The 24679-nt window shown below is 50.5% G+C and overlaps 1 protein-coding gene across 4 annotated transcripts in view; it reads right to left on the minus strand.

The window, feature by feature from the left end:
• ASTN2 (astrotactin 2) overlaps positions 1–24679 on the minus strand; it is a gene marked incomplete at its 5' end in the record, with an annotated part of 616673 nt that overhangs the window by 156392 nt on the left and 435602 nt on the right. For all 4 annotated transcript variants that reach the window (XM_084650529.1, XM_084650531.1, XM_084650530.1 and 1 more), the window contains one exon: positions 15419–15684. In XM_084650529.1, the coding sequence (XP_084506655.1) occupies positions 15419–15684 (266 nt within the window). The remainder of the gene's footprint in view (positions 1–15418; positions 15685–24679) is intronic.

Here is a 24679-nt window from a genome sequence, read left to right on the forward strand (position 1 = left end):
CTTCCCTGTGAGTCAGGGCACTTGGTTTACATCCTTCAGTGCCAGAGGAAGATTTATGAGAATAGAAACTGGCTCAGAAGTTTTATTTTCTAGATGAGGAATCATGCCATTAGATATATAGCGTTATGAATCACTGCAACAGCATCAAATTTGCTCTTAAAGGTATAATAAGACTGACACCCCACACCCACACATACCCATATAATGGATTGATGGTTCCCCCCCCAAGATGGCTACTTTGTTTGTTTCGACGTGAACAAGAGATAAAGGGCCGTAAAACCCCATCTTGCCATACATTGAGTCTATTCTTAACAAATATTAGGAAAATGAATGACCCACGTACCCCATCTATCATTGACGTGAGTGCAGATGGGTCTTTCTTCCCCTCTTGTTTGTGCCACGGTGAACACAGGGCTTGCTTAGTTTTCATGGCTCAGAGGCTCCGCAACTGAATACAGAAACATTTTAACAGTCTGCTGACAGCTCAAATCCGGGTGAGAAAGGGAAGGATGGAAAGTCATTCCTGTATTACAGCTTTTTGGTGGTTGCTGGGAAATGTCCTGCGGGCCCCAGTCCAGCTCCCAGGACCTTGAACACAAAGAAAGTTCCACGACCAGGGCTGACTGAGGAACAGCTGCAGGATAGTGGGGAGGGAGAATCTACTTCAAGTGCCCGAGCTTTCAGGCCAGCCTTCTCATAAGGACTCAACACCCACCATGGGGCTCAGGATTTCCAAAGAGCTCAGAGGGTTGGGTGCATGTTGGGCGCTGAGCATGTCTGAAAATGTGGCCTCAACTGGAGCTGCTAAGGATTGGAAATCTGGCCTTACTTATTCTTTGGATCAAAGAACTTTTGTGGTTAGTACATGCCTCATTTTCAGGAAGAATTACAGAGGGGAATATATGGATCGGGGGAAAAAATGAAGTCAGGTTGAATGCGGAAGTGAATTTCTGTGAGGGAATCTGGCTATAGACTGTTTGGATGGATTATTCCAATAGAAATTGGCTATTCTGGTACATTGTGTGTCTTGCATTGGTTTCCCGGATAAGCCTCTCAAACCTTAATCTCTGTTTTCCCCCAGTGACTAACTTCTTGGTTAGACCAATCTCAGCAATAAATGAGAGTTCCATCTTTTTCTTGTTACTCCATGGCCTCCTTCAAACAGTACAGGGGACAGCCCCTTTGCCAGGAGGAATGGGTAAAGGGCTCGAAATCAGCATGTCTCTCAAAACCAAGAGGAGCTTCTAACCAAACGATGTATGCAATCATGGAGTCTTTTCTGCATCTGGCAGCAGGGTGCTAGATGCCTGGGTTCCATTGTCAGTTCTGCTGCTCGTGCATTGGGATACCTTGGCCAACCTGCTTCACCTCCCCATGCCTCAGTTTTCCCACCTGTAAAATTGGGATAATAATCCTTCTTTATCACATCGGAGTGCCTGTGACGCTAAAAGGAAGTCATGGGGTTCCTCTCTTTATGCCCATTTATCCATTTTGCCTATATATAAATTGAGTGCATGCTCTCATGATGGTGAACCTGAACAAGATGCTGAGAAGACTTATTCTCTTGCAGCTGATTGCAAAGGGCATTGAGAAAGGAGCACCCATCTACTAGGACATTGTGGATCATCCCAAAAGAGTTAGATACAGATCTGATCTTTCTTATGCCTCCATCATCCTTTATGGGATAGCAGACTTTCCACTGTGACCTTCCATTCAATGGGCTGTTACTCAAAGCTGCTTTCCCTCTTGTGCATCATACATGCCTTGTTTCTACTGTGTAGTCTGACTGCCTCTAGGCCCCATCTGTTACTCTCTGGTCTCCGAGGTGCACCCTGTGACCTGGCTATGTGGTCTCCATGCATTTCCAAGGCATCAATAAAGGTATCTCTAGGCAACGCTACATGAGTTCCAAAGTCACGTCACATCCCTCTGGAAAGAAGAACCAAGGCCATGGCCCCATTCTTCCATTCTGAAGCTGCTAACTTAGCCAAAACATGGGATCGGCTTGATCTCTGGTGGCAGTTAGTCCCACAGCCAAGACTAACATCCTGCTTTTCTGTACCACTAACTTGACACTGGGGTTCATTAACCACACAATCCTCCTTGTCAAATACAGCTACGGCTGTGGGGAGTGGAGCAAGGAGTGCCCTTCAGATACAGCAGCCAGTTCATACCTTTATCATGATAACAGGGCAAATCCTGTGCAGGTAAATGCTACAAGTTTTTACAGCACCTAACACAAGGGGATGCTGATCCATGACAAGGGCCCCTATGCACTACAGTAATACAAATAATGCCCTGGGCATTATTCATCGACATTCATTTATTGGCGAGTGAAGGTTCTGCAAGGATTAGGGCCATATAAGCACCTAGACAGACAGAACCGTAATCTCAGGTCAGACCTCGGTTTCAGTGCATTTCAAACCCAGCAGCATGGCTCAATGGGCTTCAGCAGGAGATAAATGCTACTCCATATAAGTTACAACATCTAATAGAGGAGATAAAAATAAAGGACTTCCCAGACCAGGGACTCTTTCCAGGATTATGGAGTTTGCGTCTGCAAGTCTGTTCCAGATTCAGAGCAAAGGAAGGTGAAATTTCCCTACTGTTGTTGGCAGGCGACCACATCTTCTAGTGCTCACACCCTCCTCTTCTCCGGCTGCTTCTCCCTGGGGAGCAGTATCTCCTGCCGTTCATCCTGTGAAGGGACTTCAACATTTTGCCAGAAAGCTCAGGGTGCTGGAAAGGATCCAGGATGGGCAATGCACTGGCTTCTATTATTGATGGGAACCAAGGGAGCAGCAGAGGAAACTGGAAAACCTGGCAGCATCAGACAACATTCATACTGTAGCAACAGTCCCGTTCAGGCGAGTCGGCTTTGCTTTCACACCTAGAATACAAAGCTCCCTATTACAGCACAATAGGTCAGATCAGAGCGGGCCTATTCACTAATGCAAGTCGGATGTGGACGAGATCCATATCAGGAAGAGGCCCGAGTGGCTAAACTTTGCACAGCGTATTAATGCAAGAATGATGAGTGCCAATTAACAGATATAAACGGCCTTCCCTCCCCCCCCCACTCAATAACAACGTTGTCCCCAGTTGCTCTGGCTCCCTTGCGACTTTGTCCATGGAAAAATAAATTACTGGCACCGACCTTCCATGTCTTCAGACTCTGCTTTGGGGGAATTATCTGCGTGCACAGAATGTTTTCTTTTCTTTCAGAAGCTTGCCTGGCCTTCCACTTCTGCACAGTCTGGCGGGACTAGGACCCAAGAGTGCTTGGAGAAGCTGGCGAGAGCTGCAGTGTTGGAACCAAGGCCCTATGAATGCCAGTTTCCCTGGCATTGCTGCCAGTCACAGGTACAGATTTTTCCTCCCCTCCCCTCCCCTAAAACAAGCAGCTCTGGGATACCACAGAGAAACAACCCTGAAAAATGTGACCAATGGGAAGGGGCACAAATGTCTGTCTGCTTGAACAGACTTCAAGGGATAAGAGCAAAATATCACAACCTTGTATGCAGTGCCTCCTGGCCAGCTGTAGGTCAGAAAGTGCTCTGAGTAAATCCACATTTGACATGCTCTAGCTCCTCTTTGATTGTATTCCTCCCTGCATTCGCGGAGGCTCTCAGCACTACGGCATCCCGATTCATTTTCTCAGTCCATGGCTCTGACTTCCCCAGGTCCAGGTTTGCTCTGCCTCCAGGGCAAACTGTGACATCATCAGAGAGAGTGATTAACTCATGGAAATCAGAGATGGCAAGGGGTGGCCTGGCCAAGCTGGCCATACCTACACTGGCTTGTGAGCCTTCCAGAGACCTTCCCAAGCTGATCTGCAGGTGCTTGGATAGTTGACTGTCAACAAACCCTCCTGTCCTCTCCCACCTGTCATCACTTCCTGCTTCCCCTCTGCCCCAGAGCATCCCAAGATGTGTGTTTGTGGATCTGGGGAGATGCTACACTACCAGTGTTCCCAGGGTTTTTCCCAGCAAACATAGATGTGCACTTCACTCCAATTCAGCCTGCGGAGCGCACCTTCCTCGGGGACGCTTGCTTTGCACATTGCTCCACCTGAACATCATGTTACAAAGCAAATCCCTGCTGGAAACGTGTGCTAACTCCCCATGATGACAAAGCATCCCTGCGCCTCGGCTCATGTTATCCAATTGGGCCTTTGGATCACACTGTTACGGGGTTTCTTGCAGCTCCTTTCAATCTCCCATTTTCCCTGGCAGAAACTCTGGCACAGAGGCTGCGGGGAGCACACCAAGACTCGCTGTCCTGGCGCACCCCCTCACAGTGAGACCCAGCACTGCAGCACACCCGCCTCAATTTCCCCACAATGATCTTAAGCCTATTCCCGGCATAGAGCTGACCTGACCCCCCAGCAAATCCACCTTTCCATGGTAACAGTATCTTTTGGACAAACTCCCAACCTCCTCCCCCTGCCCCCCCCAAAAAAAACTCCAAAGGAATCTTTGTCCTAGCTGGGCTCAATGTCCAGCCCCCTTCCTTACAGGTAGGTCCCAGCTGCAATGGCAGTCTTCACATCCACCAACAGGTACCTGGGCTCTGGTCACCCCAACAAACTGCATCCTCCTACCAAGGGCCCTGGCCAGCCAAAGTCCTCAAACAGCTCGTGGCCCTCACCCAGGCTTCACACCCCCAGGCAGGAGCAATCTGTCTGCTCTCCTCCCAGCCAACACTCAGCTGCTGGGCTTTCCTCTGCAGTCAGCTCCTCTTCTTTCCTCCCCAGCCAGTTATCCCCACTGCTGGGCTTTCCTCAACATACGCCCCACATCCAGAGCAGATGACAGCAGGGTGGGGCTAAGTGAACTGGGCTGACTGCCCCACGGATTCCTGGTCCTTAAAGGGGTGGGCCACCCTGGCACAGGGGGTTCAACCATCAGTGATGGAAAGTAAATTCTTTGCCCAGGTGCTCAAATACCATGCAGGTGAGTGCAGTATGAGAACCCAAACAGAATGGATTCCCCCCTCCACCCCGAGCATCTGCCTTGGGAATAGTTGGGCATGGATGTGTGATAGTGATATCAGCTTAAAGGCAGGTATCAGAGCCAAAGCCCAGTTGGAATCCCATTCTCAAATGCCTATTAATTATTATTAGCTGTCCTACAGTAGCACTTAGGGTATGTCCACACTAGATTGCAAACCCAGATGTACTGGACCTGGGCTTGTGGTCTCATGTGTTTCCAAGCCAGTGCTTGAGCATCCACACTGCACTGTAAACCTGCGTTTACCATTGCTGGACTCAGGTCTCACACCTGTACTAACGTATCCCTACTGCGCCACACAGACTCTCTGACTCCGGTCTGCCGCTGGAGCTGCGCCCACGCTGCAAAACAACAGGCCTTGGGAGGGGCAGGTTAGACAGGCTGCCATTGCTTTTGCCACTGTGTCGTCTAGACCTGCTCAGAGCAGTAACGACACCGGCTCTTTGTCTGCAGCAGGACGGGGAACTTCTGAGAGAAAGCTTCGTGCAAACGCTGTCACAGAGTTGAGACATCTTGTGGGGGGTGCGTAACTTTCAATTACAGCCCCCCCACCCAGCCCAGCACCCAAAAGAGCTTTGGAAGGATGGGGGAGTGGAGCGTGTGACGAAGGGGTTTCCCTCCGTCTCTCCTTTCATGGCCTCATTTTCATCAGCGGGCCACAACCTTTCAGGCAGCGCAGCCAAGCAAACGAAGACAACCCTGCGGTCTCTGAGGGGGGTCTCTTAGTTGGGGATAACTCCAGACTGCCTCTGTGGGTCAGGCTCAATGCAAACACTGCGCGCTTCCTCAGTCCTGAAGCCGTGCCTCCCTCGGCCCCTCAGGGCCATGGGCCTGATCTCACATGCTGACTAGAGCTCCTTCTGTTCCGGCACGGAGGCCCCATGGCCGAGCCTGGCTGGCTAGTGTGCTCAGGCTTGGTACCATCGGAGGGGCACCTGCTAACCGGAATGCCGGGAAGAGCCAGTGAGAGCCTTCCCAGTTGGATTTTTCCACTTGGCCGTTTACTTGGCCAGATTTAAGGAGGACAGATGGCCAATATGTGTCTGAGTTTCCTTCTGTTTATCCCATCTGCTCCGGGCAGCAACTGAGAGTAAGAGAGAGAAGGGGAGGGGGGAAGGGAGGTGGGCAGCAAGCGGCATTTGGGGATTCCAGCAGAGTTGGCTTCATCGGTGGGGCTGCTTGCAGTTCCCTTTGCAACCCATCACCACCAGCCACAGCGTTCCAAGGACTCCGCGAGCCGGAGCATTTCCCAGACAGGCAGCACTGATGGGCAGACTCCTACAGCTGCCGAGGATGGGTGGGTGAAGCACTGATGAAGAGGACGGACTGGCTCTGAGGGGACAAACCTCAGTGCACATTTACTGATCAAGTTCCCAGCGCAGCCTTGTTTGTGCAGAGAAGCAGGTGGGTATTGTCCCCTCCTTAAAGTATATATTGGCCATACAAGCCTGTGTAAGGGGAGAGAAGGTAATAAGCATAGATACAGGCCTCTCTAGCGCTACCAGGAAAGCGCCTTTGATCAGAAGGGGGAGTACAAACAAGGCCATCATTTAAGGCCTCTGGCACACGGGGAAGTGTCAAGTGTTGGCTCGGCTGAACCTTTTCAGGGGAGGCCAGATCCATGCACAGACACAGGGGAGGGGGGCTGGATGAACACTGGCAACAAGAGACTGCAAAGTGCAGCCAGCGGCATCAGGTAGTAATGAAGAATTGTGCTCCCATCTAAAGAAACCTCCCCTCCCGCAACACACACACACACACAGTGGTACTGTGTATGCGGGAGGATCTCTCACCGGACTCGCACATGCGGTGAAGTGAGAGGTCTCCATTTGGGGCGGGGGAGATAAAGAAACGCCCCCATAGAGTCCACCAAAGGTCAGTATTGCTCACTGGACCCTGGGCATCTCCTTCAGCTGAGGAAGAACAAGGGTGCGAAGGAAGCCTGGCCTCTCCTCTTCCTGAGGCCACGTGGGAGGTGATGGTCCCTAGACTGCCACAGGTGTTTTTGACCATGCACTGGCAGCTCCACTCACGAAGCAAGCCCTTCCTGCAGGTTCTGTGCTGTGCTCTTTGCTGTGAGGGCGACACGGCGAGCGATTGATGCTGAAATTACTCACGTTTAAAATTAAATAAAGGTCCCAGAGGTCTCCTAAAATTCTAACTAGAAGTTAATTCATCTCCTTACATTCAAACAGAGCTTTGAATCAATCTCCCGCAGGAGACGAGATTAATCTCCCTTTGCTCCCCTTCCCCAGCAACCATCTAAGCGTTTCCGCAGCTGGCCAAGCTGCTCTGGGAGAGCTTGTGTGTGCGTGTGTGTTTGATGGGCGAAAGTGCAATGCAAATGAAATTATTATCTTGCAAGAGGAAGATCCCAGCCAGTCAGGTGTGACCCCCCCCCTCAAACCAGCATCCCTTGGCTTGCTATTGGTGCAGAAGGTGGATTCCTGTAGGTAACCAGCATACTATGCATGCACTGAATCTTCTAGGTCTCAATACTGTGATGTTCAGAGTGTGTGGGGGGAAGCGTAAGCTCCATTCTCTTCCTGCTGCCTCTCTGGGTTAGCGGGCTGGCTCATTTTCCAACCGCCTCTTCCAGGGGACTTGGAGGTTTACAGAGTACGCAAACCTGATGTCTCTCGCTTTCTCAGCCTGTGCCTCTGGGTGATTATCACGAGCGGGGCTGCTAGTCAATCACACAGCTGCAGAGAGCTGAGAAGTCAAAGAAGCAGAAAGGTGAGAATGATAATATTACAGGCTTTGCCTCTTTTCTCTTTCTCCTGGCTGCACTCAGAGCTGGAGGAATTCCCCCTGCCCGGTCGTTGCAGGAGATGGATGCTCCCCCGGCTCAAAGTTGGAGAGCAGTGCCAGGGAAACTCCAGGTGCAATGAGAATCACCTTGCCTGACCCAAGAGGTGGATGTGAGGCCAATGCAGGGCAGGAATACATTGGTGGAATAGCATGGGCTAAGCCCAGGAGACCAAATGACCATGGCAGACATCTAAACCGCACCCTCCTGAAGGCAGGGTGGAGTGATTCCTTTCCTTGGCACTGGAGCCTGTCTGAGAAAGGCTGTTGTTACATGTCTCTTCCTGTGGGGCTGTTTGATGGCTGCTGTGTTCACTTGATTGCATTCTGTGCCAAGGGTCACGGGGAGAGGGAGCTTTTCCATAAGACAGAACAAAGATGTAGCATGGGCAGAAACCTTTGTGCTTCACTGCATGAGCCGAACTGACCAATAAATGATGGAGGAGAGGGAGAAACCTCCGAAAATTGACAGGAAAGCGCATGTTGCGCCTCCCCCTGAAGCGCTGACTGGTCGCTGTCAGAGACAGGATCCTGGCATGGATGGACCATTGCTCAGTGCCAGTGGTGTTACGATGCACAAGCAGACGGAAGCAGGACAGAGACAGCAGACTAGTCTACACGCTGCGACAGTCCCCAGAGACCTTTAGTGAGACGATGCCCCGCACTGCATGCCTTAGTCCAGAGGTGGGCAAAGTACGGCCCGCGGGCCACATCTGGCCAGTGGGACCCTCCTGCCCGGCCCCTGAGCTCCTGGCCCGGGAGGCTTGCCCCCGGCCCCTCCCCTGCTGTTCCCCCCTCCCCTGCAGCCATGCTGCCGTATGGGCAGTGCTCTGGGGGGCGGGGCTGCGCACTCATTCAGGGGAGTGCGGCAACTGGTCTGGCTCCGGCCGGGCGGCACGGCTGCCAGACATGCTGCTCTGAGAGGCATGGTAAGAGGGCCAGGGCCAGAGGGTTGGAGGAGGGGTGGAGGGTCCCGGGGAGCAGTCAGGGGACAGGGAGCAGGGAGTTGGATAGGCGTGGGAGTCCCGGGGGGCCTGTCATGGGGCAGGGGTGTAGATAGGGGTCGGGGCAGTTAGGGGACAGGGAGCAGGGGGGTTGGATGGGGGTGAGGTCCCAGAGGGGGCAGTCAGGGGACAAGGAGCAGGAGGGGTTGGATTGGTCGGGGGTTCTGAGGGGGGCAGTCGAGGGGCAGAAAGTGGGAGGGGGCGGATAGGGGGCAGGGGCCAGGCTGTTTGGGGAGGCACAGCCTTCCCTACCCGGCCCTCCATACAGTTTCGGAACCCCATGTGGCCCTCAGGCCAAAAAGTTTGCCTGCCCCTGCTTTAGTCATAGCCTCTGCCTATTTGCATCAGGCTCGACTTAGACAGGAAGCAGAGGACTGGAGCTCACTCGAAACCATGCTGGGTAGCTGTTATAAACTGAAGAGAGGCAACAAAGTCACCTGCTCCACCCAAGACAGTTGAGTCGCATCAATTTGACTGGTAGAGCAGGAGTTCTCAGTGGAGAACAGCGCGTCCTTTCATTGCAGAAACCTTCATTAACAGCCCATGCATCGCAGCACAGACAGCCAAAGACGGCCAGGAATAGGTGTTTGAATTTTGAAATGAATTTCCTTGGGCCGGGCTCACCCCACCTGTCGCTGAGTCCCGCGGACACTGGAGCAGTTAAGTCGCTGGGGAAACGTTTGTGGAAAGAGAACGTTGAAGATCCATGTGTGCAAGTATTTGCAGGAAGTAAAGTTTGAATCCTCAGACCCAAGCACTCGCATAAGTGCTTGTGCATCCAATCTGCAATCAGAAATACTGTCCAGCATGTGACTTTTCGATCCACTGCAGCCTGGCAACACACAGGAAAATTCAAATATTCACTATGAAAGAGTCAACCCACAGGTTATTTACTAAATAACTGCGAAGAACTCATTATCTGCTTGCAGACACTCCACAGGAGAGCAATAGCTACATCAATTGAGTATTACCCACTCCCACAGCAGACAGCAAACGGGAGTTTTTGGAGGAATAACTGTGGATCCTGTGCTTGGAGGAAAACACGAGACTAGTTTGTGGGTGATTCGTGTTGAATGGCTGCTGCAGTGAAGTCTATCTCTCTGGGCTGAGTATTCACACCAGGCTGGACATCTTGGAGTTTGAGTGGGAGTCCTAGACACCTGCATTTGTTGTTTGTGCTCAAGGTCAATAAATATTTCTACCTCCGCAACTGGTGGAGACCAGCCCCAGTCCTCAAGCTTGATGCTGGAAGAGGATGCTTTGCCGGTCAATGTTTTCTTATCTTTCCCTTCTGCTCTCTTACAGAGTTGCTGTTCCTTAGAGCAAATCATCACCTAGGGCAAGTGTGTCATTTTACAGCCTGTGCCACATAAGGAGCAGCACATAGCTACGCTGCCCTGAGAGCAGGCCAGGAACCGCAGTGCGACTTCGAGAGTCACCTGGTTCCTCCTGGTCTCCCCATACTCTGGAGTGGGGGAAGTTATCTGTGCCAGATTTATGCTTGGTACAGATCACTTCCCCATCAGTACTGGTGCATGGTGAGGGAGGGAGGAGTCAAGGCTCTTCCCATTGCAGGCCCCTGTCTGCCAGTTCATGCAGGATGCGGAGTAACCCTGCATTGAAAGCTGCCGTCCCTTTCACGCACTGACCCATGATATGGGGTAGCATGCGCAGGGGGAAGCTGGTGACCTCTTGCATCCTTGCTTTGGTGTGTAAAGTAGCTCACAATTGTGCCCTCAACAGGAAAGAAACTTTCAAAGAATCAAAACAGGGCAAAGACCCAATGCAGGGGAGGGACAGGCAGAAGAATGGTGCACATCTGTATGTGCGCATAACTCAGCTCTGGCTGGGGAGGGTACTGCTCCCAGTGACTCCAGTGGAGACGAAGAATGGCCTGGTAGCTGGGCCTGTAGACTAGAACTCAGAAGAACCTGTGTCCCGTTCCTGGCTCTGCCACTATCTCTGTGTGACCTCAGGCAAGTCACTAAATCTGCCCTACACCTCTGCCGTGTAGGGTAAACCCCATGAACAGATACTATGGTGAACTCCTCTAGTGAGATGGGGACTTGGTATCCAGGGCTCAGTTTGGTCCTTTATCAGCTAGTGAAGTCCCTGAAACTAGCTCACTGCCTCTCTGCCTGGGGAGGACTGAGAGCACGCTGTAGGAGTAGGAATTGTCAGTGTACGGAGCAGCTAGAACCTAGGTCTGCTGGACACTGAGCAGCTGCCGTACCCATGTCACCACCCAACAGTTGTGGGCCAGCAGCGACCGACAGGCTGTGAGCCTGGAGGAGCAAAGTACCACAGAATGTGCTCCCCACAGAGGGCCTGTCTGGCTGTGCTCACAGGGGCCCTGATTGCTCCAGGCACACTATTTAAGCCTGGTGGGGACCCCAAGAAGTGGTCTGTGCAACCAGGTGGATCCCCATCTGGGTCTATGACAGACCCTGCTCCTTCGCCTTGCTTTGGTTCTTGGTTTCTGACCTTGGCGTCGGTTCTTGATTTCCGACTCCAGCCCTGCCCACTTGGCCCGGCTGCCCATACCCTGGCCGTGACAATTTGGTAGGATCAATTTCAATAGGTAGTGAACTTAGCCCAGGGGTGTCATGAAAGTTTCCATTGCCTATTCTCCTACCAGCAATCCTGACCCTGTAGGATTCTTTACAATAGAGGGCCTGCGTCATTCCAACCCCAATTCTTTCAGTCAATGGGGACGCTGCGCTCTCCCCAGTAGAAATCATGCTGAGGGCACTGAGCCTGCTGTAAGAGCGATGCCGTGAACATCTTGGCTCTCTCCCCACACTGGGACGGAGAGACCTGACTCAGTTTCCCACAGAAGCGACGGCAAGTTCTTACTGGGGGTTCCTGGCTGGCGGCTGTGAATTACAGCTGATTGGCTCTGAAGACATCGGGAGCTGTCTCACTCAACAGAGGATGGAGAGCTAAAGGGCGGGGGGGGGAGGGAATAACCTGCTGAAGCACAAGGAGAGGAGGATCAGAGAAAGAGAGGAGCGGAGGGAAGGAATGGGGAGAAAGGGGCGGGCAGACCAGATGAAAAAAAGGTTTTAAGAAAAAATGAAAAAGAGGAAAGAGAGAAAGGGGAAAAGAATGGAACAGAAGAAAGTAGGAAGTGATATGAAATAACTGACAGACAGAGAGATTGACAGCAAAAGACAGAGGGCAAGCTGTGGTGGGGGGTGGACATGGAAGACAAAAGGAGTTAATTACCTGTGTCCTGCCCCAGACAAAAACAGGGCCCCTAGCAGGACTGTGGGTGGGTAAGTGGGGCCTGTAACAAAGGCAAGCATCAGAGACTCCAGCCGGACAGAGGAGGCCTAGGCCGGGTTACAGCTGCTGTGCAATGGTGCCACATGGTCACCGTCTGGCACATAACATGTACTCAGCTGAACTCCATCCGCCAACACCATACGCATCGACTTTCCCTGACCTTCCGTGCAGCGTTCTCCTGCACCCCTCCGCCTCTGCGACTCCTTCTCCTGCCGTTCTCAGAGCAGCCTCCCCCCTCTCTTTGGCATGGGATGCACAGGCGCAAGAGAATGTGCAGCTCAGATCCAAGCTCCGCCATTGGCAGGAGCAGCTGCTGATGCAGAAAGTGTTGGGGGAAGGGAGGGAAGGCTCTTTCTCCCTCAAATTTGCATGCACATGCATGGAACCCCCGCCTGCAGAGACAGGCTCCCTTTGGGGGCATGCTTCTCTGCGTGCAAATTTAGCAGGTGCAGGGAGGAGCACGTGCGCATTAATCAAAGTCTTCGTAAAAGGGTGGTTGGTTTTTCCAGGGCCTCAGCAGAAAGTACAATTCGGGGCTCGGTTCCAGCTGCGGCCGGTGGGACAGTCTCTCTTCCGCGGGACGGAGGGAGGGAGTGACGCTGCTGCTGGAGAAACGCAGCCCGTGTCCAACTCACAAGCCAAACCGGAGGCCCTTCCAGGGCAGGGCACATGGGAACTTTGCTTCTGCTCGGAGCCTGGGAAGAGTGAGATCTGATCTCTGGGCACCCAGAGGGAGGAGGCGGTTGGGAGGGGATGGCTGCATCATGGTAGCGGCGGAGGGAGGGGTGATGGGGCGCTTTGCAGGAGGAGAGTGAGATGAGGAGACTGGAAGGCCACACTGCCCCCTTGCACAAGCGAGCGTATGGGGAAGGGAGGGGCGGAGAAGCTGTCCTACTTCCTGGTGGATGAGCAGTAGCAGCAGGAGCTCTTTAGACTGGCTTGGTCTCTCTCTCTCTCTTTTTTCTCCTCCATTAACCCCTTGCCTGCTGGTGAACCCATTCCCCTTCCCCAAAACAAACTGACATCTTGCAGAGCATCCCGAGGGAACAACCCTGCCCCCACTCCCCATCGCAGTAACATCCCAACCTGCCAAACGGCATAAGTGTGGCTCAGTGCCCACTCCAGGCTATTCGCCTCCTCACACACACACACACGGCCTACTGATTCCCGAATCCTTCTTGGATCCACCCTGGCCTTCGGCAGCCTTCACTGTCTGTCACTGCCCAACACCCTGACTGTGGATGTGTTGCTAGGAGTAAGGGAGGGCGCTCCGGAGACCAAGACGCCATTGTCTTGTTGGGTTATTCTGGCTGCCTGCGAGAAGCTGCAAATAGCTCCGTCCTGTCTTGCGGCCAGGGAAGAAGCCAGTGTGTGCATCAGCCTCCCGTTCGTCTCTCCCAGCTCTTAAAGGAAATCCCGCCCTGTTCATTCCTGGGTCAGGCTGGGGGAAGAGGGGTTGTCAGTGTCCCAGCAGAAGTTCTCACATGGAAGGAGAGGGCATGCTGATGGGATGGTGCTGGTGGTGGATGCATGGAGGTTGCTTTGACACCAAGAGCCAGCAATGTCCATCGTCTATGCTCCCTCACTGCAAAGGGGGGTGGGGGAGAAGAAGCTTGGGCCGGCGCAGCCCAGGCTAGTATCATGGCTGCATCGGGGCCATGAAGTCTGCCAGTCTGAGGTCTCCAGGTCCAAGTGGGCCAGCTAGGGCTCCGCCAGCTTCGGAAGACTGCAATCCTCCTGCACTTCACCTGCCACAAGCGGGAGGAGCTCCCGAGCCTGGTTAAAGGACGGGCAGCTTTAAAAGCCATGATCAGGGGCCGGCTGGGCCAATCCAGGGCACAGAGGGGAATGGAGAGCCTTTGCCAGGGAGTGCAGACTCTTCCTCTGGATGGAAAGAAGCAGAGGTTGGAGAGAGATGGAGGGATTGTGAGAGGCAGCGGTAGTGGCAAAGAGGGACAGACTGATTGGGGGGGCAGGTAAAGACGGACGGAAGAGAAACAAGGGAGACTGAGAGAGGATTGAGAAATGGCTACACGGAGAGGGGCAGGCAGATGGGGTGGAGGAGACGGAAGGAGAGTGAGGGGCAGAAAGAAGGATGGACAGGCCCAGGAGGAGGGGAGGACGCAGAGAGAGAGAGAGAGAGAGATCGGTGCTCTGCCCTCTGAGGGTGTGGGAGAGCGCGGGGGAATCGCACTAGGTGGCCACACCTCTACTCGGGGCTGGGATTGTTTCCAGACCTGCAGCTCCCCTCGTCCCACCCACAGCTGCCGCGCGCTGGCTTGCTCTGAGCCCCTTAATCAAGTGCAGGCTTGGTGCTAATAAGTGACTTTAAACAGGTCTGTCATTTTTGGATTGGGGGCCGGGGGTGAAGGTGGGGGGGAGCAGGGACCGGGGAAACCAGCAAATAAATCTACATCTGATTAACATTTACGTTCCTGCAGGATTTGCAGAGAGCAAGAGACAGGAGAGAAACCAGTGCCAGAAGCAAGGCTGATCCTAGCCTTGCCTGCACCTGTTAGAGTAACAGTGACCTCCAGTGGCTGGTTGGGTGAATCCCAGGGGCCTGTTCCCAGGCCCTGTTCCCTGTGCAAGGGATGGGTAGAGATGTAGGTTGTTATTTGCAAAGTCCTAGGGCACTGAGAATCTCCACCAGATTCCCCAGGCACATTTAAGGGGTGCCACTCCAGGTCCTGATCCTACATACAAGGCAGCCATTTTCCTGGTTTGTTGAATTCAAGGGGCGTCCATGGGAAAGACCATGAGCTCTGTTTTCAGCCGTGGATGACCGATAGGGACAGAACCAACACACACATACACACACGCTGCCGGTACTGTTCTGCTTTGCATCCAAAGGGAAAATGATTTGGATACGGAAAGGGGAGAAGGAGAGAGAGAGGGATTCATAAGAAACAGTGAGAAAAGGAGTGATAGGGGGGTCGGGAGTTGGGGGGAGAGGGAGGGATGCTCCCAGGCTGCTTGAGACACATGGACACAATGCCATGTTTTGGCCTTTCTGTGGTGGTGAGGATAATTTGGGTAGGCTCTCAGATACTGTGGCGACTAGTGCAGGATCAATGGCTATGACAGAGAGGTATTATTTGTTTTGCGGTAGTGGCTAGAAGCCCCAGTCATAGACCAGAGCCCCATTGTGCTAGGGGCTGTACAAACACAGAACAAAAATACAAAAAATTTCCCCAAAGAGCTTCCAAACTGGATAGAGAGATCGACGGGAAGAAGAGAAGAGGTGAGGAAAGCAGGGAGAGAGAGAGGAGTTTCCAGAGCAGGCTTCATCACCACCTCACTCACCTCCTTTGTGTCATTGTCCGGTATCAGAGTGTACAGGGGCATCACGCGGTTAATTTCCAGCAGCACGGGGGCTGGGCTGAGCTGCTCCTTGCCTGGGCGCCGACACAAATGGCAGGTGGAGGGGCAGCGGCCCTTTTCTTCGCAGTGGATCTCCACGCCTGAGATCAGCTGATCGTCCGAGAGCATCTGAGCTGTCAGCAGGCCTGAGAGGTAGGTGATGAATGGCATGGACTTGAGTTCCTTCTTGGTACCGAGTTCAGTCGTTTCTGTTTAGGGAATGGGGAGGGGGGGGAGAAGACCAGTGGAAAATACATTTCAGCCCAATCAAACATTTTCTGTCGCCAAACCGAACACCACAGCAGCCAGGATAAACGCAGCTGCTTACAGCACAGGTCGTGTGGGACCAGGCTAGGATGGAGGCACAAGAGAAGGGAAGGGAGATAAAGAGAAACATGAGATTTTCACATTGCTGTTTGGTGTGGCTGGTTGAAAAATGGGATGTATTTTGAGTGAAATGTTTCTAAAGAAATGAACATTTCTGTGTTTAAATTTGCAGATTTGTTTGATTTTTCAATAAAATGAAAACCAAAAAATGTTGGTCTTTGGAAAAAAAATAAAAGGTTTTCAGTTGCCCTTTCCCCTTTGTCTCCCTTATTTTCTTCCCTCCCTGCCCCTTTTTCCAGTGAAATAAAAGGGAACATACCCATCAGAAAAGAAATTTTTCATAGTATCGTAGGACTTGAAGGGACCTCGAGAGGTGATCTAGTCCAATCCCCTGCTCTCATGGCAGAACTAAGTATTATCTAAACTATCCCTGACAGGTGTTTACCTAACCTGATCTTAAATATCCCAACTGATGGAGATTCCACAACCTTCCTGTGCAATTTATTCCAGTGCTTAACCACCCTGACAGTTAGGAAGTTTTTCCTAAAGTCCAACCTAAACAGCCCTTGCAGCAATTTAAGCCCATTGCTTCTTGTCCTATCCTCAGAGATTAAGAAGAATATTTTTTCTCCCTCCTCCTTGTAACAACCTTTTATGTACTTGAAAACTTTTATCATGTCCCCTCTCAGTCGTCTCATCGCCAGCCTAAATAAACGCAATTTTTTCAATCTTCCCTTACAAGTCATGTTTTCTAGACTTTTAGTAATTTTTGTTACTCTTCTCCAGACTTTCATAGAATACCAGGGTTGGAAGGGGCCTCAGGAGGTCATCTAGTCCAGCCCCCTGCTCAAAGCAGGACCAATCCCCAATTTTTGCTCCAGATCCCAAATGGCCCCCTCAAGGATTGAACTCACAATCCTGGGTTTAGCAGGCCAATGCTCAAACCACTGAGCTATCCCTCCCCTCCAATTTGTACACATCTTTCCTGAAATGTGGCACCCCGAACTGGACACAGTACTCCAGGTAATACATCCCAGAATGATGTTTGCTTTTTTGTGTGGAAGAAAACAGAGTCTTCACTCTTAGGTGGGTTGTAACAAATCAGAGACCGTTTATTCTCAAGCAATTGCAAGAGGGGAACTACACACCCGGGCAGGGAATCTGCCTCACTCCAGGTAGGGCTCCATAGATAAGCAATTGAGGAAAGCCTTTATACCTTTTTGCTACAGGCAATAATGATCACAGCTGCAGTTTGTTTATACATATTCCTACCTGCTATCTTATTGTTCTCAACAAATTCTGCTACAGTCTACATTCCAATTTTATCAAAGCAAGGTCAAAAAACAGCATCTCAAACAATTTTCCCAGCCGCCTAGCACAAGCCCCACTTCTACAAATCTCGCACTATTAACAATAAGGTTAGCCTGTCTTCTGCAGGGCTCTTGCCTAGCACAAAATGAGTACTACACTTCCACATTTTACAACAGCGTTACACTGTTGACTCATATTTAGCTTGTAATCTACTAGGACCCCCAGATCCCTTTCCGCAGTACTCCTTCCTAGGCAGTCATTTCCCATTTTGTATGTGTGCAACTGATTGTTCCGTCCTAAGGGGAGTACTTTGTATTTATGCTTATTGCATTTCATCCTATTGACTTCAAACCATTTCTCCCATTTGTCCAGATCATTTTGAATTTTAATCCTCCAAAGCACTTGCAACCTCTCCCAGCTTGGTATCATCCACAGACTTTATAAGTGTACTCTCTATGCCATTATCTAAATTATTTTCATTTAGGAAAACATAAAATAAAACAAACACACACACACTATTTTTCATTGGGAAAAAAAATGTCAACAAAATCAAAGTGGACCAGCTCTACTGCTTAGGAATGGTGTGGTCCAATACACCACCAACACTAATGGAAGCTCACCCAGACATAGCGCCTTAATTCCAAACCAGGTTTGCTGGAAGGCTCATGACCCTTTCAGACAACTTGGCAGGGAGACTGTGGCTGTTGTGGGATTTCAGGTCTCGGACATGCAAAACCACGTGAAGCACTTTCAATGGGGTTTTGCTGTGGGTTTCTGGGTGCATCAAACCATGGGAGGTGCGGTCTTTGTGGGGATCAAAGACAGAAAGCTTCAGGCAGCTGAGGTCAGGAAGTAATGATGCCCCCTCAACCTCCCGTTTTTCCCCAATGCACAGAAACACACCACTTGGGGTTGGCGAGCATCACGATATACTCTTACTCATCAAGTACTGGGCAAGATTCTAGGTTACATGAACCAGCTGTCTGGCCTGATAGCCCCATTGTCTGGTGTGAGACAAGCCCTGTGATCATTATAATTGAGTATTAATTAATTAATTAATTAATTATTATTATTATTATTATTTAAACTAGGGTGGTACCTAGATACCAATCACGTTAGGGCTCCCTGGGGCTGGGTTCTGCACAAATAGATAGTATGTGACAGTCCCTGAGCCAAAAAATGTTCCATCTCCAAAGAGGCGATGTCAAACTCTGGTTCAAATCCTGTTCCCTCCCCACTATTGAACTGTGACCCCTACCTATCTGTTGTGGAGAATATAGTAAGGAGTAGGGAACTGAAACTGACTAGAAAGGGGGTGGGAAATACATTGAATGTTAGAAATATGTTTCTCTGCAGTGAGGGTGACTGGGACCTGGAATGACCTTCTTGCTGCTCATGGAGCCGGCTGCAGCATGGAGTTCTACCGTTGCCACCTCCTAAGGTCTCTCCTCCAGAACCAAGCTGACACATCTCGATAACCCCTCCCCTCGACACAAGGGGAGAACCTACCCGACACAAGGCAAAGGAGCTTTCGAAGGTAAGTCGGAGGAAAAGGTTTCTTCTAAGAAGAAAATCCTGCTCCTGCCATGAGGATCGTAACATTCTCTACCCAAGCGGGGGAGTGGGGGGGGTCCGACGCTCAATCCTCATTACAAAGTGTTCTGAGATACGATGATGAAAGGAGATGTGTTATTAATTAATATTACAACATTAGCACAATGCTTTTTTTTTTTTCTGAAAAAGATTCAAGTGTTTGCAACCACTGTGCAACTTCCTGGCCGCCCTAATTCCAAGCAGATAAATCCAGAGGTCCTGCTTCAGCCAAACTCTTGCCAAGATCAATGAGAGCTTTGCATGAATAAGATCTGAGTGAAAAATTGAGAACAGGCTTCAGGCTTTTGCTCTCCCAGTGAGCGGCCTCTTCTCTGACAGCAGAAGTGGTCTCTCACCTAAAGAGTCTGAAACACAATTTAAGATCACAGCTTTAGGGCTGCAAGAGGCTCCCAGGTGGGATGATCCAGGGGATAGAGTCTGTCTGCTTTCAGGAAGCCGATACAGCTGAAACAGATCTGTGTTACGTAGCCAAACAAAGAGCACGTGTAACAGCAAATGTCGAGTGAGCGCAGCAACCCTCAGGAAAGGCATCACGAGGGGAGGCTACATTCCAGATTTCAGACAGCGCAGGGGAGGGAGGGCATGTGAGGAGGCTGGAAGGTGCATGGAAGTGGAAGAGAAGGGGAACCAGTTGACATAGGGCATTTACAGTGGGATATGGAGCCTTCCCTCCTGGCATCTATGGTTTGATGGGTATTGGCCAAAAGCCTCAACGTCTAAAGGTTGTGGGTGGCCTGAGGTAAAGCCTGGTAAGAGACACAGTCAATGGATGTTGTAGGCGCTCATTTGGGAGATCAGGCCCACAGTGGTCTCAGGGCACTGTCTAGTAGTAGGCCGATGTCCAAATCTCCCAAACACACAAATTGCTTCTTGTGTGTTTCTTGGCCTCCTGTGGCCAGTCTCAGCAGAGGTCAAGGTAGGGTTGCCAACCCTCCTGCTTTCGCTGGGAGTCTCCTGGAGTCATGCTCTATCTCCCGGTGGCTACTTCAGCCAAACTGGGAGATTTGGGGCGCTAACAGTCCAGCGCGGCAGCGGGGCTAAGGCAGGGTCCCTTACCTGCCGTGGCTCCGCGCTGCTCCCGGAAGTGGCCAGCACCATCCCTGTGGCCTCGGGGGAGGGGGGAATGTCTCCACACGCTGCCCCCATCCCGACGAATTGCGGCCAATGGGAGCTGTGGGGGCGATGCCTGTGGGCAGTGATTTGCGGCGACCCCCTGCCCAGAAGCCACTGCCAGAGGGATGTGCCAGTCAGTTTCGGGAGCCGCCCGAGGTAAGCACCGCCCCCTCACTCCCTCCTGCACCCAACCCCCCTGCCCCAGCCCAGAGCCTGCACCCAAACTCCCTCCCAGAGCCGGACCCCACACCCTCTCCCGCACCCAGACTCCCTCCCAGAGCCAGACACCAGACCCCCACCTGCACCCAAACTCCCTCCCAGAGCCCGACCCCTCACCCCCTCCTACACCCAAACTCCCTCCCAGAGCTGGACCCCACACCCCCTCCTGCACCCAGACTCCCTCCCAGAGCCCGACCCCTCACCCCCTCCCACACCAAAACACCCTCCCAGAGCCGGACCCCACAGAGCAACTGCATTCTACAATGCACCCTTCAGGAAATATGTTTGAAAATAGCCTAGCATTAAGAGGCAACATGGTCCAGTGGATAGAGCACTGGACTGAGAATCAGAAATCTTGTGTTCATTTCCTAATTCTGCCAGTGACTTGGGTAAGCCATTTCCCCTCTCTGTGCCTCTGTTTCCTCTCCTGCCTTTTGTCTGTTTTGTCTATTTAAATTGTAAGCTCTTTGTGGCAGGGACTGCCTCTTGCTAGGTGTTTGTACAGGGCCTAGCACAATGGTGGTTGGGCTCTTAGGTGCTACCATAACACAGAAAATAATGACTGGACTGAACAAACATTAACCTGTGTTCCTTCCAGGTCAAATTCCATCATGCTGACCTTCATCGCCCCAGCCAATGGAAAGTGCCAGTGTGGGACAGAGGGCACTTGGAAGCAGGGGGAGAGGCTTAGGAGGTGTGGTACAAAGGAGATTCCAGGGACAAGAGGAAGCATGTAGACAGGTCCTTCCCAGGGTGGGACCCTTCTGGGATTATCCCTCTCTCTCTTACCCTCAAAGGAGAGAATGTGGATAGGTAGAAGAAAGCCCTGTCTATGTTTTGTATGCAGACCAAGGCAATCCCTGAAGAAGCCAAGGAGCAAATGGGCCATGAACTCCCCTTTTGCCCTCGAATGGGGTCCCAGCTTGTTCAGGATTAGAGCACATTGGCGGGGCAGCATAGAGAGAGGTTGCATCAGTTTTGACGATAGACAAAGGATCTCAGGACTTTGACTTGGACCTCGAGAGGTTGACCTTGGCTCCTTTTGGAAAATGGGTTATTTCTTGTTTAACAGCCAAATAGTTCAAACGGGAGTGCCGTCCATTCCCCTTCACCTGTGACCAATGGAAACTACCCGCGTCTTCCCCAAATTTTCTGAATGATTTGGTACCATGGACCTTGGTCAGAATGACTTCTCTTTGAGACGAGAGCAAGGCATTCCTGCTGGAAGTACTAGGATCTCACCTATCAATGTAAAAAAACAAAATCAAGGTGCTAGGTCAACTGTTCCTTGAAAGGACAAGGGGACTGTGATACTTGTGCAGACCAGGGAGGTCCCTCACTGGTCAGCGAGCTTTGATTATGTGGCTAGTTCACCCTGGGCTCTCAGTAATGGCAGATTCTTCAGGGACTCAGGCGAGTCATGCTAGAATTGTTAACAAAGCATTCTTTGGGGCAAGGTGGGAACTGGGCTATTTATGCCATTTCTTTATTACAACTGAATCCCTAAACACTTTGGAGGGTGGGCTCGTTTCTCAGACTGGGCTCCCTTTGGTCTCAGGGGTGGTTGTTTCTTAGATCAATAGTGCAATGTGATTCAATCAATATTTGGTGTTCCATTGCACTGCACAGACATGGGGCACAACTGCAAGCGACAGGGCTTGGAAGACTAGACAGCCCGGCAGATTAAGAAAGGGCTACAGAACTGTTCGGTGCTAAATCTCCAGTTCCCATCCAGCCCAGGACGGCAGTGCTCCAAAGACATCAGCAGTGGATGGCAGTTTTGGGGAGCCTTTGTGAAACAAGCCGGTGGGATCTCAGGTAAGTTCCTAGAAGCCACATCACAAAAAAAATTGTCCGACCAACTTCCCCCTTTCTTAGCAGTCAAACAAGAATACTGAACCAGCCATGGAGAATAATCAACTTCCCTAGAGTTGGTCCCTCCATATCGTCCCTCTAAAACAGTCCTGCCTCACAGCTGAAACTTGCCATTAATTTTGTCCGAAGAGGAACTAAGAAGGGGGAAGTGAACTCCTTGGGCCTCTCTCTCTGAGGAGTTTCAGTTGTCTGAGAAGATCAGGGTGCAATGCCTAAAGGCTGCGGTCTTTCTGATGTGGGTTCACACATGAGAAGGAACGCGGAGAGGGGACCGATCACCTTTATGCCTTATTTAGAGTGGAAATGTATTCAAAGCTGGGTGACTCAGGTCAAGCAAATTACTAGAAATATGTTATGAAGACCTACCACTAGAACTTGATATTAATTTGGGAGATATTACAATGAAAAAAAAGTTACTCTGTTTTCCTGGAAAAAAGGCATAAGCAAAATCATCCAGGTACTCATCAAGAAACAAGCTGTTTCTTCAACTTAGAGAGAAGCAAGCAGGTTTTAGACCATTAAGCTCATGAGCATACCATACTGTTGTTCTCGGAAATGTTATAGAACAAAGTGAGGAGTGGCAAGCAGCCACTGTGGTAAGTTTTATAGATTTCCAAAAGTCTTTTGACACCATACACAGAGACAGACTTTGGAACATTAGGGCATACTACAGAATACCAGGAAAAAATAATTAAAAAAATCAAGGATCTATGTGATAATGCTGATTGTGCAGTCAGAGACGGTGACAATCAGCCAATAGCTTGCAGTGACAACTGGAATAAGACAAGGGTGTATTATGTCCCCACTATTATTTGCGCTAGTCACTGATTATGTCGTGAGGAAAATAATTGCAAAAGGCGACGAAAGAATTTTATGGGCAAATGATAAAGTACAATTTTTGCTGAGGACATTGTCCTACTTACAGGTTTCAGAGTAGCAACCGTGTTAGTCTGTATTCGCAAAAAGAAAAGGAGGACTTGTGGCACCTTAGAGACTAATCAATTTATTTGAGCATAAGCTTTCGTGAGCTACAGCATCCGATGAAGTGAGCTGTAGCTCACGAAACCTTATGCTTTTCTTATTGTCCTACTTAGTTCAACACATCACTTAATGGAAGAAAAGACCCAGCTTTTGGCAGATACAGCAAAACAAGTTTGTTCCTTAACAAGGAGAAGACAAAATATATGGCTTTCAATGTTCCAAAAGCAACCATTAGACTGGAAAAAGAAACACTAGAAGAAATGTCATTTTACAGATCGAGGGAGTGAGATGTGCAATCGTGGTGACACCAGGCTAGATGTTAAGCAACGAACATAAAGAGTAGCAAACAACTTCCATAAGCTTGAAAATATTTGGAAAAATAGCATAATTGGCACCGACACAGAAATATGAATTTTTAATACTGGCATCATGTCTGTCCTCCTTTATGGAGCAGAGTCATGGAAATCTACAACAGAAATTTATAAGAAGATGAACTCATTCCAAATAAATGTCTGCATGAGATCTTCAGAGTTCATTGGAAAGAGAGGCTTGCAACATCAGAAATTCTAAGTAGAGCAAACTAATCTAAAACATCATCTATGGTGGGGAAACAACGATGGACATATTTAGGACACCCTTGAAGGATACAACCAACACAACTTTCACAGCAAGTGATATGATGGACAAGAGAAAAAAAAAGAGGATGGCCTAGAGAAACATTATGTAGAACAACAGAGAGAGAAGCCATATCCTGCCACATGATATTCAGAAGCCTGAACAGACCAGCACAAGACTGAAATAAATGGTGGAAACTAATGCATGTCCTATGCCTCTGAGGATGGAGGAGGCTAAAGAGAGAAAGAAGACCCAGGTCTTGGCTTCCAATATTTTCTTCCCTTGGAGCCCTTCTATACGAGGGAAATGACCCCTTGCTGACACTGCTTGTCAACAGGCCCACCTTGTTCCTCCTCCCACTGGTGCTGAAATCTGGTGTTGAGGGGATGGACCATTTTCAACCCTGATGCAGAAATCTCAAGACTCCTCAACCCACCCAACCTGTAATGGTCTCTTTGCAACAGGGCTAGAAAACAGGCTTATCCCTTGTACATGAAGCACAGGTGACTTGAGAAGGTTTGCCTCCGGAAGTTACTCTCGTGGGTCAATGGGGCTACTCACTCCTTATCTGTGTGAGTAAAGGGCTCACAGCCTGGCCCTATCTCTGCAGGGTGAACTTGACTTTGATTTGGAGAAGACTGACTTACTGCTGGGAGCTCAGTCTGGTTTTTGTCACCAGTCTCTGCGTGATATTCCCAAATGCCATTAGTGCAAGGGCCCAACAAATGGGTGCTTCTTGAATTGAAACGCTTATGGCCCAACCCTGTACCTGGTGAAATAAATGGGAGTTTTCCCAGTGGCTTAGAAAGGATCAAAACCAGATCCTACAATGTAACACTGAAATGCCAGCACCAGCTTCCAGTGAAGCCAATAGTAACACTTCCGTTGTCTTCAACGAAAGTTGGGCAGATCCAAAATAACTCAGCTTTACAGTGCAGGTCTACGTAGGTACTTCTAAGGTACAGTATATCGTCTCCCAAGGTACTCACACAAATACTCTCTCAAAGTGTCCTGGGGCCAGTGGGACAATGTCTTTTAGGGTGGTCACGTTTGGGATGATCCAAAGCCTTGTTAAAAAACCTTTAAGGGATGGGCGGGGCACATGCAGGACATGACAATGGGAGCGGGAGTACAGTGTATCCATTGTGA

This window comes from Lepidochelys olivacea (assembly GCF_965140295.1).
Source record: "Lepidochelys olivacea isolate rLepOli2 genome assembly, chromosome: 16".
Taxonomy (NCBI): domain Eukaryota; kingdom Metazoa; phylum Chordata; order Testudines; family Cheloniidae; genus Lepidochelys; species Lepidochelys olivacea.